The sequence below is a fragment of the Mauremys mutica genome, chromosome 1 (genome assembly GCF_020497125.1).
Source record: "Mauremys mutica isolate MM-2020 ecotype Southern chromosome 1, ASM2049712v1, whole genome shotgun sequence".
NCBI lineage: Eukaryota > Metazoa > Chordata > Testudines > Geoemydidae > Mauremys > Mauremys mutica.
In genome coordinates this window covers 43,800,552-43,818,706 of record NC_059072.1, presented here as the reverse complement: position 1 = coordinate 43,818,706, position 18,155 = coordinate 43,800,552, and the positions used below count along the sequence as shown (strand labels likewise).

General features: G+C 41.7%; 1 protein-coding gene across 13 annotated transcripts in view; it reads right to left on the bottom strand.

Annotated features, from left to right (window-relative positions):
- The window catches only part of CADPS2 (calcium dependent secretion activator 2), a 548,645-nt gene that overhangs the window by 74,217 nt on the left and 456,273 nt on the right, over window positions 1-18,155 (bottom strand). For 8 of the 13 annotated variants that reach the window (XM_045031264.1, XM_045031306.1, XM_045031271.1 and 5 more), the window contains 3 exons: window positions 9,648-9,789; window positions 9,410-9,529; window positions 2,888-3,043 (listed from right to left, as the gene is read on the bottom strand). In XM_045031264.1, the coding sequence (XP_044887199.1) occupies window positions 2,888-3,043; window positions 9,410-9,529; window positions 9,648-9,789 (418 nt within the window). The remainder of the gene's footprint in view (window positions 1-2,887; window positions 3,044-9,409; window positions 9,530-9,647; window positions 9,790-18,155) is intronic. The other 5 variants (XM_045031338.1, XM_045031328.1, XM_045031347.1 and 2 more) reach the window with 1 other exon arrangement.

Genomic DNA, 18,155 nt, shown 5'->3' with positions numbered 1-18,155 from the left:
TTCTCCTCTACCAAGAATTTTGACTGCAAATCTTCTAAGAGTTGGTTTTTAGTTAGATACAGAAGGAGTGATAAGTGAAACAATTTTCTTTTAGGCCACTAATCTCAGGTTCCTTCTTGTCAAACAAGACTAGACATATGGTTTTAAATCTTCCTATCACTTTGAAAGCAGTAACACAGACTTAAAAATTGGCCATAATAAAGGTTTATTTTCAAAAGGGGGGTTTTAAGCTGCAGCCACAAAATTTGAATCTGGACTCATTTCACATGTGAACCTCCATATTTCTGTCTGAAAAATCGGTAATGAACACGTGAGAAATAGGTACATGAGCTAGTGATTGTTAATTTGCCATTCTAAATACCAATTTGTGCAAACCATTGTAAAGAAACAGTTTAGGCTTTTAAAATCTCAACCACTATGGTCAGCACTAAGAGCTGTTCAATATTTTTCAAATGATTTTTTTTAAATTGAAAAATTGCCTTTTTTGGAAAGCAAAATTTTTCATGAAGAATTGTTGATCTACCTTGTCAAAAATGTTGTTTTTCATAAACACTCAGGCTTTTTTTTAAAAACAACTTTTTTATTGAAAACATCAGAAAAATGGTTATCAAATTTTTGTTTACAGAAAAATTGGGTTTCAATAAACAAAAATGTCAACAACCATTTTGATAATGTTATAGCTGATTTTTTTAGCAATATTAAAAATATGTCAAAATTTGATAAAATCAGAAATAGGTCCTTTTCAAATACATCAAAATGAAAACAATGTTGACATTTTAATTTTTTAAATAAAATTAGGCTTTTGTTTTTCAATATACTCGGCCCAACTTGCTTAGAGACAGCATTCCAGATATATCTTCTTGGAATAAACAGATGACAAATTCTTTCATACAACAGTATTTTCTGTGGGATTGTTCACAATACTCCTCTTATATATATCTGGTGGCCTGGTTGGGTCCATAAAAGTCTTGTGAAGCAGCTGACATTGGTCAAATGATAACAGTTAACAGTTATAATAACAGATAACAGTTATAATAACTTATCAAAGTTATATATAACACATAACAATATAATGTATGAACCATATCTAGCTTATGCTTACATAGTTTATGCTTGTGCTTTAAGATGCCTGAAATCATATTTTGTAGATACTTTAGCAAGTTTGAAAAGTACTTGCACTTTTCTATCACTTTGAAGTGTACATCTCAGTGCAATCTGCCATCAATACAGCATTTGGCACCTCACTTGACTTTGATAATATGCAGATCCATCTTTATTAGGATTTTTGTGTGGCCTTCAAAAAGTATTTCTCAACTTTCTTCCATAAACATATATACTGGACCACTGTGATCTTGCCACTATGTAGCATGAGAGCCTTAGGATTCAATTCAGAGGAAGGTCAGCAAGATAATTTATTAGGACAGACTCAAACTACAATCCAGATCTGCGAGGGATCTGTGTACATCCTAGTGAATTTCAGCACTTATATAATTGTGTTTTACAAATATTGGCTATTTAGTCATTATAACCCCCGGTGATATATCTTAGTAGTATTATCCCAATTTTACAGATGGGGATACTGAGGCAGAGAGGTTGCATGGTTTGATGAAAGCCACACAGTCAATGTCAGAACCAAGACTGCAATGCAGGTCTTGCTCTCAGACCTATGCTTAGTAGTCTACAAAACAATAGTGCCCTTTATACTTTGTAGCCACCTCTCCTTGAGCCTAGAGACCCACTAACTATTCACCAGAAGAGCCATTCAAGTAGCCAACAGGGAGCCGAGAGAGACTGTAGCTGACCAACTGCTATTAGCAGTATCCCACGTGGGCACAGGCCCCCTACAGCTTTAAATTGGCATAGGGTCACACCCAAAATTAAAGAATATGTGAATATGGGTTTCAAGAATCCCAAAGCTAGTCTTGGTTATATGTATGATCATTGATAAGTCATGAATAACCTGTAATATTCAGTAAAAATCCCCGTGACAAACTTTCATCCCAATGATTGGTTTACATTAATTGATGTTTACATGTTCAAACCTACCTTTGAAAGGAACAGGGCCAGAAACTCACTTTAAAAAACAACCCCGCCCCCAACTGATAATAGCTATATGCTTCAAGGTCAAAAGTAGGAGATGGGATTTGTGGTCTTTGCAGGCTCCCAAAATAGCTCTATTATTTATTATTTGTTTTATCATAACGCTTAGAGTCCCACTCGTAGATCAGGACCCCATTGTGTTCGGCGCTGTAAAAAAACTCCACAGGAAAAAAAGCCTTGCCCTGGCCCAAAGACCTTTCAATCTAAGTATGAAACAAGAGACACCAGATGGATACAGACAGATAGGGGTTGGGGTGGGTACAATGAACCAATGAGGCAATTTGGTCAGTGTGATAGACAGTGGTCTCAGCACATCATTGTCAAGCTTCCTGTAGGGATCACAGAAAAGGAGGATATTAAAGGAGGATAATGAGGTGGCTTTGTGGCTATTTGTGTGGAACGCCTCCCAAGCATGAAAGGTAATATGGGAGAAAGCATAAAGGTACTTGTATGAAAATCAAAGAAGCGGGTGACAGAGGCTGGTATCATGGATCGAATGGAGGTGGGATTTAACATCTCAATAGTGAATGACAGACAATAGGTAAGGTGGGGACAGGACACCGAGGACCTTAAAAGTGAAGGCAAGCAGCTTATGTTTGATGCAATAGAGAAGAGTCAGTGAGAGATACAAAGAAATGAGTGACATGGTCAAAGAGATGGGGTAGGATCTTTGCAGCAGCATTCTAAATGGATATCACACATCTAGATGTTCTCATTAACATTTCCTAGATGTTCATTTCCAAATGTGTTACAACTTTTAACAGACAATTTCAAAATATAACTGTACCTTTTGACGCAGGCCTCTATCATATCACTGGCCATAAGTTTAAGTCTCTGCTCTAAATGATGGGCAAATTCTGGTTCTGGCCAGTGCAGATCGAAAACAAACATCTGCAGTGCATCAAGTTTCCAGAAAAGATCTTCTGATGTAGCTGAACCATTGCTATTAAGAAAAACAGAAGATACATTTATAGGATATATGAAAAAAACCCACAGAATTACTTGCAGAAGTAGAGTCCTCCCCTCCTTCCAGTTCACTTCCCACATGCAGCTCCCACAACACAGTTGGGTGTTGCTCCAAGAGTATTGGAGTGGTTGTGGAAGTCCTGTCCTTTTGATTTAATATGACTTCCCACGGGGGTGAAACAAGTAGATCTGTTCAACCCTTGTATCATGGAGGTGGGAGAGGGAAGTGAAGCAACCCAAATTCAAGAGAAGAGAGGAAAAATGTTGGCAGAAGGGGTTTTATTTAAGAAAGAACTTTTTCGCGATAGTGAACACTTTGCACATATATTTGCTTGCTCTCACAGCACGGGTGGGTAAACCTCCTATAGTACTGAAGAAGTATAGTGTAGTAGGAGAGCCACACACAGACAGATACTCTCTTGACACATGCAGATTAACTCCCACCGAGGAAAGTAGTACAGAAGATCTCCAAAACAAGGAAAAACAGAACTCACATTAATGTCAAGAAACTTAACAGGAGCAGAACAAAAGAAGAAAATGCCCCTACGTCATTTGCGGTTGCCACAATTTTAAAACTCTCTCTCCTGACCAACTCATAGATTTTAATAGATAGATCTGCTCATCACTAATTACAGTGATACCATTACAATATTCAGCCAGAATGAACTCCTCCAAGTGTGCTAATATTGAAGCCTGAACTGCTGTACTAGGGGTCCTAATGCTATCCACACTAACATTCCAAGTAACAGATTTCAACATTCTTCAGAAGCAAAAGTGATAAAAATTTAGCATAGCAGCCTTGACTCTGCATTTTAATTTATAAGTATTGCCATTTTCATTCCTATATTCTCATGACAAAAGGCCATCATCATGAAGGGGTTGACTGCCCTCAACTCCCACTGAATGAGTCAATGGGAGTTGAGAGTGCTTAGGATGGAGCAGGATAAGGGCCAAAGAAATTAGAGATGGAACAGGCCTACAATATCTCTCTAATAATGTTGGATGGTTACCTACAGTAATTTGTTAGTGGCCCTGACTTCTCCAATTTTAAATGACCCAAGTTTTGATGCTTCCCCAAGTTCCTTACATTGATAGCCCACAGTCTAGTAGATTTTACTGTCAGGGAGACTCATGGTATTTTGCCTACATGTTCCTGCTTACTGATATCCAGTAACTCTTAGTTATACTTCCCTGTTACATGCTTGAAATAGAACAACCAGACCTCAAGAGACAGAAAATCTATTGGGCTGACTAGATTCCATCCTCATCCCCATCTTGTGTGTGTATGTTGCCTGTTTAGATTGCAAGCATTTCGAGACAAAGACCCTGCCTTTGTACTGAACATAAAGCACCTACTTACACAGTGGCAACAGTTTTTTAATACAAGAAAAATAATAGTCCACTGTCCTGCTAGGGTAGGATTCTTCCTTACAGACTAATGAAATAACTTGACATGGTTATCACATATCTCCCATATCCCTTGGTAGTGAGTTTTACGCTTATATACGTTACATTATATACAAACTTAGACCACAAAATAAGATAGTTAACTGGTATAGATGAGAAAGATGGAAAGAAGGTGTACTAACCAAAAAACAAGATGGGGGTGTGTGCATAAATACACTAATATATTTTCATACAAAGTTTCAATGTATATTGACTTTGATGAGAGTGCCTATCTGAAAGTAAAGCACATTTATTTATCAAATGTGATAATCACTTCATTCTATTCGATCTGCAGGGATTTTATGCATTTTAATTTTGTTCTCTTTAAATCATAATTCTGCTTAACAGGACTCCAAACTAAATGGAATCCTCTAAGACTCAGGAGGAATCATGTGCTCTCAAATATTGTCAATGTATTCTTATGCACGTTCACTCCCTGGTGTCCACTTAAACTGGTTTCATTACACAGCCAAATAAGGTTTTACAATTATAATAATTATAATAATAGCCATTGGTTCTTGAAATTTGAGAGGAGCTCCGTAATAAACATTTCTTGTTTTTTATATGCTTTTGAGCCACCACTCTTATTTATTATTTAGTTATATATTGCACAACGACATCCGGAACCATTTTTCTTAAAGATATAGATTAATATTGTATACTACTGACATAAAAGGAGCTGTGACAACAGAAAGAAATAGTGTATTCCAAAACCACACATCTGTCATTTGATTATTACTAACTATTACAGTAAATTACTCTGGAGGATTATGATTTTACACTGACAGACTACGATTATTTGTACAATGGTATATACTTTATTTGGACTTGATCCTGCACTCTGATCTTAACCCAGTAAAGCACTTGGTCCAGTAAATCAGGACATACCTGCTTAAAGTCAAGAACATTCTTAAATGGATTTGCAATTTGTACACTGGAATCTAATACTGCTGGAGCAGATTAAGATTCAAGGAATTGTAACCAGCTCCTTGAGGCTCCTCCCTTTTCCTGCACCAGGCATATCTTGGTGTAGGAGAAAAGAATTAATTGTTATGTAGTGAATTGACTGAGCTCTGTACATAGGAAAAACGCCACAAAACAATGACTCACATACTGAGAGTCAAAGTCATTGCTAGCGTAAGAAGTAGCCCTAACTCCATAGGATTGTTGCTGCTTCTGCCAGTGGTGAAGTTTACAGTGACTGTGGAACATCTGTTACATATGTAACAGAGAAAATAATTTAGAAATGGAACATTGGCATAATCAAAACAAGCCATAAATCTAACGTAAAAGCTAGGTTCAAAACCTGTAAAAGCGTAAAGATTCAACGGAAAGGAAATAAAAATTAGATTTAGAGTAACAAGTTTTAATTAACTAGTAGATTGTAAGAAAAACTCCCATTCTGGTTAATTAAAAGCTTTTACCTCCCCTTCCCCCAAACACACTGTCCCAACCCTCTCAACCTTTCAGCATGTTTTCCTTAGCTGAATCTGACGATAATTCACAGTGCTCTGCACGTCTAGCCAAGGTGTCCTCTGAGTTAACTTCTCATGGGACCAATCAAGCAAAATACTGACTACTACACACAGCACTTTACTTTCTTAATATCTCCCTAACCTTAACATGCAATGCCCCAAATGTACCATTAAATTATAGGACCAGCAAAAACAACTGAAAACACAGTAATGATGTTCTTGTCACAGTGTAATGATAGAGAAGAGTACACATTTAGTGTTCCTAGCCACACATTAAAGGAAAAAAAAACTTGTCAATGGAAATAGCAGCAGAACATCTATAGTGATTTAACACGGCCTGTATACAAAGTTTTATGGCATATTTAAAAGGTAATGCTCAAAAAAGTAAACATAAATTATTAGTCAGAGAGGAAAATAATTTTAATATCGATGACCCCCCTTCAGCAAAGCACTTAAGCACATGCTTAACCATAACTACATGCTTAAGCCCATCCTTATTCAGCTAAGTATTTAGGCAAGTACTTAACTGCTTTGTTGAAAGGGATGGACTTAAACATGTGCTTCAGTGCTTTGCTGAACTGGGAACAACAGCTTTACTACCAGGACTTGAATGTTAGCAATGTACGCTAGAATATGAAACCCTTTCTTGTCACTTCACAAAACAAAAAGGCTACGGTCAACTAGATAGATGACTTGACATTCTTAGAAAGTATTTAAATAGAACTCAGTTAAATCATAGTTTCTGATGTGTTTTAGCTCCTCATTGTATAATAAAATCTCCAGCCACTGAAATGATTAACTGTAAAAATGTCTAAAATGGCCAGCTTTTGTAATAATGATAAAGGAATTAATCAAAAAATGTGATCTGAATTCCACTGAATGCCTGTCTAACATCAATCACTGGTTTCTGAAAGGCATACAAAAAGGACTTCACACCCCAGATGATGTCCCAGCAGACACTGCTTTTACTAGAATGTGCCATGGCACCAGATGGAGGTGGGTATGCCCCACAAGTGGGAATACACATACAGAGGCCACAGTGAAGAACATATTATTTACTGTAACTTGCTCTCTCTCAAACACGATCTGAGTCACTTATCTTGAAACTGAATATTCTAAATTAACTCATGTCCTTACAATGGCACCAAGGGTTGAAGGAACAGTGGCTGGCTCGCAGGCAGCTGTGCAGCCAGCCCTGGAAGCATACTGAAGCTGCTAAGCAAGATGTCTCAGTGAGCTTGTACAATGCCTGGTGGGCTGTTTGTTACTGTTCCTTTCAGCAGAAGCGGCACTCTAGCCACTGCCTGCAAGCACTTGTACTAGCTGAATGCAGCCCTTGTGAACTGGGTGTGTGAGCTGACATGTTATTCATACTTTGCTGAGCACTCTTGTGCGTCATTTGTGTTAACTACCCGGAGATATTACAAATTGGAGGACACTCCTTTATAAACTCTTTGAATACTTAAACAGTGGTGCAGCCGATGACAGAATTGGCCCTATGGCACTTGTACATATTTAATAACACTCCCTTTCTCACTCCTTTTTTTTTTAAACAAAGATTACGCAAAATTATAAATAAATAAACAAACAGATACATTACATTAAAAGGACATTATTAAGGTTGCAAAGTCAAACAATCAGAAGTTAAGAAATGCCAGAATTAGGATTCCTGGGCAAAGGCTTACAACGTGACTAAATTTGGGTGAGTTTCCATGGGGATGGCAAAAGGCACATCCCTGACACCAAGGTCACCCCATGCCAAATTGCAAGTTCCTGCTTTAAAGTCTGAAGGCGCTACAACTGCTCGAAGAAAAGATCATCAGAATTTTTTTTTAACATGGGCAAAACAACGTATCAGCCCCTTCCCCCATTCTCAGAATGGCTGAACCCTTTTGGCTGAAATTTTCTGAAGAAATTTAGCCTGATGCAGACAATCAGCATGGAAAATTTCAACCCAATCAGTTAAAGTTGGCAAAGTTATAAGCAACTAAAGACAGGATCTTATAATAGGAAGTGTTCGGCAACCCTACTAATAGTCAGTGCTACCAGCCCTGCATATAATACCACCAGTCCTTAATATCTGTAATTTGGGGAGCCTACTATATATTTTCCCATGGGAAAAACATCTGTGTGTAAAAACCTCCAACTAGTGTCCACGTATGTAAGATGTAAATTAAAATTCATTTTTAAGGAAGTGCTGTAAGTGCAGATTGTTAGAAGACCACAGTTAAGAACATTAAGTCTCAAGGAAGTGTAACGTGTGGAGGACACTGTTTAAGACAGTAACCTTTAAAGGATAGGAATAAGCAGGTAGGAAGAGGGCTTTTTCTGAAGGGCAAAACGCCACTGAGTTGTGATTCAAAGCTGGAATAATGATTTATAAAGGCAAAAGTATACAGGTGCAAACTTGTAGTGTTACAGTCAAAACAAAGGGCGTAAAACACTAAGGATGAGGAGGAAAAAGGTTGACAATTCCTTAGGGGAGCCAGAAAAACAAATCCCATTACAGCTAATGAACAAATGCCAAAAGTCTGGAGACACATCACTCAATACACTTGGCTACGTAATTCTTAGCACAAACAGAGAACATTCATGTGATAATGGATTTTGGCATTTGCTTGTAGAAAAAAAAAAAGCTTGTTTTTCAAAACATTAAATTATCTTTCGCTTTAAGGATATTGTCAAGATTAGTTTTCAAAATTTAAAAATATTTTCTGTTGTTGCTTCTATTAAACCCTCTCTTTTGGAAACTTGTAATTGAAACATGTTTCTTTACCCAAAACTATTTTCCTCAACTGTGCATGCACATCCATAAACAGGTAGACACACAGAACTTCTGTATGTTATTGTGGGATTGCTCAACTCGGCATGAGCTACTGGCTCAATTTAAAAAACAGAAGCGTGGTGAAAAAACAACAACACAAAAAGAAACTAATGTAGGTCAAATTTTGGGCCTACTAATCTGTACAGTTTCCCTCTAAGATTAAGAATTTAAATCTAACAGAAATATTGCAAACAATTGTTGAAATTGTTTTCTGAACCATTTTGCACATGCAATGAATTAGTCACATTCATGCAAAAACATGAAGAGCTATTGTAGTTTATGAAAACATGGTCTAAGAACAATTATTTTAATTTTTCTCCCTTGCTTACTAACAGAATAAGAGCAGCAATTATGGCATTTAGACTGTTAACTGTATCACAACAAACCTTTGCCAAGTTGATTTTAAGTGAGATATTAACTATAACACTCTGCTGCATTTTTATGCACTAAAAAACGCACAATGCACTGACATTTCATGCTTGGCTCACAACTGAGAAATTATTGTTTCCAACTATGCAATCCAAATATAACTATACAGGACACCAGCAAGGCCATGCAGAGCTGACATACAGTCAGAAGATTAGTGAAGAATACACACGTGGAATCATATAAAGAAGCCATCCAGGTTGGTGCAGAAAAGCTAGGTATCTGTGGAAGATTAAGAGGCAAACTTGGAACTTTCGGAAGAGCTACATTGGGAAGACTGTTGGTGATGCTCCTGTGAAGAAATAAACAATGTAGGAATACAATAAAAAATAGAACTTAGAGGACAATAGAGGAGTAAAGCAGATTGGGTATAATGATATGGGCAGGTTAGACCTTCTATAAACACTTACTTGACAGGCTGCCAGGACTCTTGTTCAAGACCTCTATGAATGGACTGGGCAATAGATGATTCCATGAGATCAACATAGCGGACGACCAAGGGAACAAAAATCTCTTGCAAGTGCTTGTGAAACTTTCCATTGCACAAAAGTACTTTAAAAACAAACAAAAACAATTCTCAATTACTCAACAGGCTGTGATCCAATTTCATTAGCTATAGCAAAAGAAATCTAAAATGTTCTGGTGTGTGTATATATATAGTTTTAAGTGCAGTGATAGCATGACCCAACCTCTGTAATAAATACCATGTCAGAAAAATTCCTAAGGGCTTTTCTTAAGTTTAGACTAGTTTTATTACTCGGTAAGTAACTATTATTTACATGAGGAAGTCAACATAGTAGCGACTGTTTATCCCAAGGCTGAATTTAGCCATTCCAGTCATTCTTGCTTTATATCAGTTAGTTTCTTCTACATAGCGTGACTGACTTGGAAAATAGTATGTTTGCACATTCACAGATCATACGCTTGTATTATAAATGATAAGTAACTGAATGCACTATGCCCGTACAGAATTAGGCCTCAATTCAGCAATGCACTTAAGAACGTGTTTAACTTTCACTATCATGAAACTTAGGCACATAGAATCATAGAATCTCAGGGTTGGAAGGGACCTCAGGAGGTCATCTAGTCCAACCCCCTGCTCAAAGCAGGATCAAACCCAACTAAATCATCCCAGCCAGGGCTTTGTCAAGCCTGACCTTAAAAACCTCTAAGGAAGGAGATTCCACCACCTCCCTAGGTAACCCATTCCAGTGCTTCACCACCCTACTAGTGAAAAAGGTTTTCCTAATGTCCAACCTAAACCTCCCCCTCTGCAACTTGAGACCATTACTCCTTGTTCTGTCATCTTCTACCACTGAGAACAGTCTAGATCCATCCTCTTTGGAACCCCCTTTCAGATAGTTGAAAGCAGCTATCAAATCCCCCCTCATTCTTCTCTTCTGCAGGCTAAACAATCTCTGTTGCCTCAGCCTCTCCTCGTAAGTCATGTGCTCCAGTCCCTTAATCATTTTTGTTGCCCTCTGCTGGACTCTCTCCAATTTATCCACATCCTTCTTGTAGTGTGGGGCCCAAAACTGGACACAGTACTCCAAATGAGGCCTCACCAGTGCTGAATAGAGGGGAATGATCACATCTCTCGATCTGCTGGAAATGCCCCTACTTATACAACCCAAAATGCCATTAGCCTTCTTGGCAACAAGGGCACACTGTTGACTCATATTCAACTTTTCGTCCACCGTAACCCCTAGGTCCCTTTCTGCAGAACTGCTGCCCAGCCATTCGGTCCCTAGTCTATAGCAGTGCATGGGATTCTTCCGTCCTAAATGCAGGACTCTGCACTTGTCCTTGTTGAACCTCATCATATTTCTTTTGGCCCAGTCCTCTAATTTGTCTAGGTCCCTCTGTATTCTATCCCTACCCTCCAGCGTATCAACCACTCCTCCCAGTTGAGTGTCATCTGCAAACTTGCTAAGGGTGCAGTCCATACCATCCTCCAGATTGTTAATGAAGATATTGAACAAAACCGGCCCCAGCACCGACCCTTGGGGCACTCCACTTGATACCGGCTGCCAACTAGACATGGAACCATTGATCATTACCCGTTGAGCCCGACCATCTAGCCAGTTTTCTATCCACCTTACCGTCCATTCATCCAGCCCATACTTCTTTAACTTGCTGGCAAGAATACTGTGGGAGACTGTATCAAAAGCTTTGCTAAAGTCCAGAAATAGCACATCCACTGCTTTCCCCTCATCCACAGAGCCAGTTATCTCATCATAGAAGGCAATTAGGTTAGTCAGGCATGACTTGCCCTTGGTGAATCCATGCTGACTGTTCCTGATCACTTTCCCCTCCTTTAAGTGGTTCAGAATTGATTCCATGAGGACCTGTTCCATGATTTTTCCAGGGACTGAGGTGAGACTGACTGGCCTGTAGTTCCCTGGATCTTCCTTCTTCCCTTTTTTAAAGATGGGCACTACATTAGCTTTTTTCCAGTCATCCGAGACCTCCCCCGATCGCCATGATTTTTCAAAGATAATGGCCAATGGCTCTGCAATCTCATCGGCCAACTCCTTTAGCACCCTCGGATGCAGTGCATCCGGCCCCATGGACTTGTGCTCGTCCAGCTTTTCTAAATAGTCCCTAACTACTTCTTTCTCCACAGAGAGCTGGTCACCTCCTCCCCATACCGTGCTGCAGAGTGCAGCTGCAAAAAAGCATTGAGTACACTAGCTTTCTCCACATCCTCTGTCACTAGGTTCCCTCCCTCATTCAGCAAGGGGCCCACACTTTCCTTGACTTTCTTCTTGTTGCTAACATACCTTAAGAAACCCTTCTTGTTACTCCTAACATCTCCGGCTAGCTGCAACTCCAAGTGTGATTTGGCCTTCCTAATTTCACTCCTGCATGCCTGAGCAATACTTTTATACTCCTCCCTGGTTATTTGTCCAATATTCCACTTCTTGTAAGCTGTTTTTTTGTGTTTAAGACGAGCAAGGATTTCACTGTTAAGCCAAGCTGGTGGCCTGCCATATTTACTTTTCTTCCTACACATCGGGATGGTTTGTTCCTGCAACCTCAATAAGGATTCTTTAAAATACAGCCAGCTTTCCTCGACTCCTTTCCCCGTCATGTTATTCTCCCAGGGGACCTTGCCCATCAGTTCTCTGAGGGAGTCGAAGTCTGCTTTTCTGAAGTCCAGGGTCTCTGTTCTACTGCTCTCCTTTCTTCCTTGTATCAGGATCCTGAACTCGACCATCTCATGGCCACTGCCTCCCAGGTTCCCATCCACTATTGCTTCCTCTACTATTTCTTCCCTGTTTGTGAGCAGCAGGTCAAGAAGAGCTTTTCCCCTAGTTGGTTCCTCCAGCACTTGCACCAGGAAATTGTCCCCTACACTTTCCAGAAACTTCCTGGATTGTCTGTGCACTGCTGTATTGCTCTCCCAGCAGATATCAGGGTGATTAAAGTCACCCATGAAAACCAGGGCCTGCGATCTAGCAACTTCTGTTAGTTGCTGGAAGAAAGCCTCGTCCACCTCATCCCCCTGGTCTGGTGGTCTGTAGCAGACTCCCACCACGACATCACCCTTGTTGTTCATACTTCTAAATTTAATCCAGAGACTCTCAGGTTTTTCTGCAGTTTCATACTGGAGCTCTGAGCAGTCATACTGCTCTCTTACATACAACGCAACTCCCCCACCTTTTCTGCCCTGCCTATCCTTCCTGAACAGTTTATATCCATCCATGACAGTACTCCAATCATGTGAGTTATCCCACCAAGTCTCTGTTATTCCAATTACATCATAATTCCTTGACTGTGCCAGGACTTCTATTTCTCCCTGCTTGTTCCCCAGGCTTCTTGCATTTGTGTATAGGCATGTAAGATAACTCACTGATCGTCCTGGTGTCCCAGTATGGGGCTGGAGCCCTCCCCTCTTGCACTCACCTACTTGTGCTTTCTCCCGATATCCCACATCCCCACTTACCTCGGGCCTTTGGTCTCCTTCCCCCGCTGAACCTAGTTTAAAGCCCTCCTCACTAGGTTAGCCAGCCTGCTTGCAAAGATGCTCTTCCCTCTCTTCGTGAGGTGGAGCCCGTCTCTGCCTAGCAATCCTTCTTCTTGGAAGACCATCCCATGGTCAAAGAATCCAAACCCTTCTCTCCGACACCATCTGCGTAGCCATTCATTGATTTCCACGATTCGACGGTCTCTACCCTGGCCTTTTCCTGCCACAGGGAGGATAGACGAGACCACCACTTGCGCCTCAAACTCCTTTATCCTTCTTCCCAGAGCCACGTAGTCTGCAGTGATATGCTCAAGGTCATTCTTGGCAGTATCATTGGTGCCCACGTGGAGAAACAGGAAGGGGTAGCGATCCGAGGGCTTGATGAGTCTCGGCAGTCTCTCCGTCACATCGCGAATCCTAGCCCCTGGCAAGCAGCACACCTCTCGGTTTTCCCGGTCAGGGCGGCAGATAGATGACTCAGTCCCCCTGAGGAGAGAGTCCCCGACCACCACCACCCTCCTCCTCCTCCTCTTGGGAGTGGTGGTCGTGGAACCCCCATCCCTAGGACGGTGCATCTCATGCCTTCCAATCAGTGGAGTCTCCTTCTGCTCTGTTCCCTCAGATGTATCATCCACTCCACCCTCTGCACTAGTACCTGCGGAGAGAACATGAAAACGGTTGCTCACCTGCATCTGTGTTACTGGTACATGGACATTTCTGGTACTCTTTCCTCTTCTGGAAGTCACATGCTGCCAATTATCCTCGCTGGCCTTCTGTCCCCGCTGCGTAGCCTGCTCTGAATCTTCAGAACATTGTGCCCGCTGAAGCTGATCCTGACGTCTATCCAGGAAATCCTCATTTTTTTTTTATGGAACGCAGGGTTGATATTTGTTTCTCCAGACCTTGAATCTTCTCTTCCAATATGGAGATCAGCTTGCACTTTGTACAGACAAAGTCGCTCCTATCCTGTGGAAGGAAGACGAACATGGCGCATCCTGTGCAGGTCACAACAGCGGATCGCTCAGCATCCATAGTCTCTTCCTTCTAAGAGCTTCCTTACTTGTGGCAGACGCTACTCAGAGGAACCTGCAAGGGGGGGCCTCGGTAGGCTCTCTCCGGGCGAACTCCCAGGCAAACTCCTTCTGTTTGCCTCTCTGCTGTTCGCTGCTCAGCTGGTTCGCAGCTGACTGCCTTTTTATAACAGTCAGGCCCAGCTGGAACAAAGCACTCCCAGGTCACACAGCACAGTCCCCCTACTGCAGCACTTAGCGTACCTCTGCTCAGAGGGATCCCAGGCAAACTCCTTCTGTTTGCCTCTCTGCTGTTCGCTGCTCAGCTGGTTCGCAGCTGACTGCCTTTTTAATAACAGTCAGGCCCAGCTGGAACAAAGCACTCCCAGGTCACACTGGTCAAACAAGCAATCAAACAATCAAGCACACAGTCAAACTGCCAAACTGCCCCCCCCTAACAGACACTCAGATACTCACCAGCGCAGTCCCCCTACTGCAGCACTTAGCGTACCTCTGCTCAGAGGGATCCCAGGCAAACTCCTTCTGTTTTTTGCTGAATAGGGATGGATTTAAGATTGTGCTTAAGGGATTTCCTGAATCGGGACTTAGTAATTATATTGCCTTGATAAAAAACTTGGATGCAAAGATAACAAACAAAAGAAGTATAAACACTAGTAATAATGAAATAATACTCATTATTTTTTTATTTATATTACACTAAAGCCCAAAGGCTGCAATCAAGATTGGTGTAAAATTTTGCCAGGCTCTATGCCTACACATAGGTAGGTACACACGGTACCTGCTATAAGGAGCTTTCAATACAATTCAAGACGAGAAGCAATGAGTGTGACAAACAATAGCAGGTGGTGGGAGAGAGAATGAGTGTGATGATTAATATTATCAGAAGACTAGTGAGCCACAGGCTAACAATGTGCTCCACTAGAAGATTCTGAATTTAAAAAAAAATCCTTATCCAAACAACTCTCTCCTGTGCTCCCTTAATATCCAAGGTGGTGTGCTTTGGCTCACTATTATTCTTATATTGTTTTATTTGAGTTTGTTTGCTTTTCCATATAGATTATCCCCTTCCCATACAGACTATCCCCAACCATCCTACTACTTATGGTTTTTAGTTCCTTTTAAAAATGTGTATATTACCAATATAATTAAATGTACATAATATATAGAAACAATCCCCACAACTCCCTCTAGGTTTGGGTCCCCATCATCTATTTATGCTTTCCTCTGTCCCAGAGTAGGGGACCCAGAAGTATGATCACTTGCTCTGTACTGCCCAGGGAGAGAGGGGTGGGTTCCTGCAGGGGGAAAGAAGGCAAAAAGCCATGATCAATTATGGTCTGTGGTCTGAACCTGTGAATGCGATGTCCATTGCTCACCATGGTATCCACTGATTCTGCTCCCCACACCCTACTGTCTATCTCCAAACCCCATAAAGCAGCTCACTGAGGCCCTGATCCTGCAAGACTTACACATATGCTAAACTTTATGTATGTGAGTATGTGCTGAAAGTTAAATACATGCTTAAGGCTTTGCGAGGTCAGGGCCTGTCTGGAACTACTGACCTAGCAGGGTATGTCTACATAGCACTTTGAAGCCCACGGGTGCCAGCCTCCCAGGGCTCATGTTAGCACCCTAAACATAGCCCTGGAGACAGTGCTTTGAAGTTGGGCTGGAGTTGTCTGACTCTGACAAATGCATGGAACCTGCACAGATCTGCACTATTGTCTTGAGTGTTGCAAGCACAGCATGCAGTCATCTGGTGTTTGCAGAGCTACAAGAAAAACTGCGTCAGTGGGGAACATGGCTGTATTTTAAAGAATCCTTATTGAGGTTGCAGGAACAAACCATCCTGATGGGCAGAAAGAATAGTAAATATGGCAGATGACCAGCTTGGCTTAACAGTGAAATCCTTGCTGATCTTAAACACAAAAAAGAAGCTTTCAAGAAGTGGAAGATTGGACAAATGACCAAGGAGTATAAAAATATTGCTCAGGCATGCAGGAGTGAAATCAGGAAGGCCAAATCACACTTGGAGTTGCAGCTAGGAAGAGCTGTTAAGAGTAACAAGAAGGGTTTCTTCAGGTATGTTAGCAACAAGAAGAAAGTCAAGGAAAGTGTGGGCCCCTTGCTGAATGAGGGAGGCAACCTAGTGACAGATGATGTGGAAAAAGCTAATGTACTCAATGCTTTTTTTGCCTCTGTCTTCACAAACAGGGTCATCTCCCAGACTACTGGATTGGGTGGCACAGCATGGGGAGGAGGTGACCAGCACTCTGTGGAGAAAGAAGTGGTTCAGGACTATTTAGAAAAGCTAGATGAGCACAAGTCCATGGGGCAGGATGCGCTGCATCTGAGGGTGCTAGAGGAGTTGGCAGATGTGATTGCAGAGCCATTGGCCATTATCTTTGAAAACTCATGGTGACCGGGGGAGGTCCAGGATGACTGGAAAAAGGATAACGGTAGTGCCCATCTTTAAAAAAGGGAAGGAGGAGGATCGGGGAACCACAGCCCAGTCAGCCTCACCTCAGTCCCTGAGCAGGTCCTCAAGGAATCAATTCTGAAGCACTTAGAGGAGAGGAAAGTGATCAGGAACAGTCAGCATGGATTCAACAAGGGCAAGTCATGTCTGACTAACCTAATTGCCTTCTATGATGAGATAACCAGCTCTGTGGATGAGGGGAAAGCAGTGGATGTGTTATTCCTTGACTTAGCAAAGCTTTTGATATGGTCTCCCACAGTATTCTTGCCAGCAAGTTAAAGAAGTATGGGCTGGATGAATGGACTATAAGGTGGATAGAAAGCTGGCTAGATCATCTGGCTCAACGGGTAGTGATCAATGGCTCCATGTCTAGTTGGCAGCCGGTATCAAGTGGAGTGCCCCAAGGGTCGGTCCTGGGGCCGGTTTTGTTCAATATCTTCATTAATGATCTGGAGGATGGCATGGACTGCACCCTCAGCAAGTTTGCAGATGACACTCAACTGGGAGGAGTGGTAGATATGCTGGAGGGTATGGATAGGATACAGAGGGACCTAGACAAATTAGAGGACTGGGCCAAAAGAAACCTGATGAGGTTCAACAAGGACAAGTGCAGAGTCCTGCATTTAGGATGGAAGAATCCCATGTACTGCTACAGACTAGGGACCAAATGGTTAGGCAGCAGTTCTGCAGAAAAGGACCTAGGGGTTACCGTGGATATGAGTCAACAGTGTGCCCTTGTTGCCAAGAAGGCTAATGGCATTTTGGGCTGTATAAGTAGGGGCACTGCCAGCAGATCGAGGGACATGATCATTCCCTTCTATTCGACTTTGGTGAGACCTCATCTGGAGTACTGTGTCCAGTTTTGGGCCCCACACTACAAGAAGGATGTGGATAAATTGGAGAGAGTCCAGCAGAGGGCAACAAAAATGATTAAGGGACTGGAGCACATGACTTACGAGGAGAGGCTGAGGCAACAGAGATTGTTTAGCCTGCAGAAGAGAAGAATGAGGGGGGATTTGATAGCTGCTTTCAACTATCTGAAAGGGGGTTCCAAAGAGGATGGATCTAGACTGTTCTCAGTGGTAGCAGACGACAGAACAAGGAGTAATGGTCTCAAGTTGCAGTAGGGGAGATTTAGGATGGATATTAGGAAAAACTTTTTCACTAGGAGGGTGGTGAAGCACTGGATTGGGTTACCTAAGGAGGTGGTGGAATCTCCTTCCTTAAAGGTTTTTAAGGTCAGGCTTGACAAAGCCCTGGCTGGGATGATTTTGTTGGGGATTGGTCCTGCTTTGAGCAGGGGGTTGGACTAGATGACCTCCTAAGGTCCCTTCCAACCATGATATTCTATGATTCTATGACAATTTCTTTGAAGACAGATTGTTGTGGGACATAGTGAAAACCAATTCCAGGTTTTTGGTGGCATTCATGGAGCAGC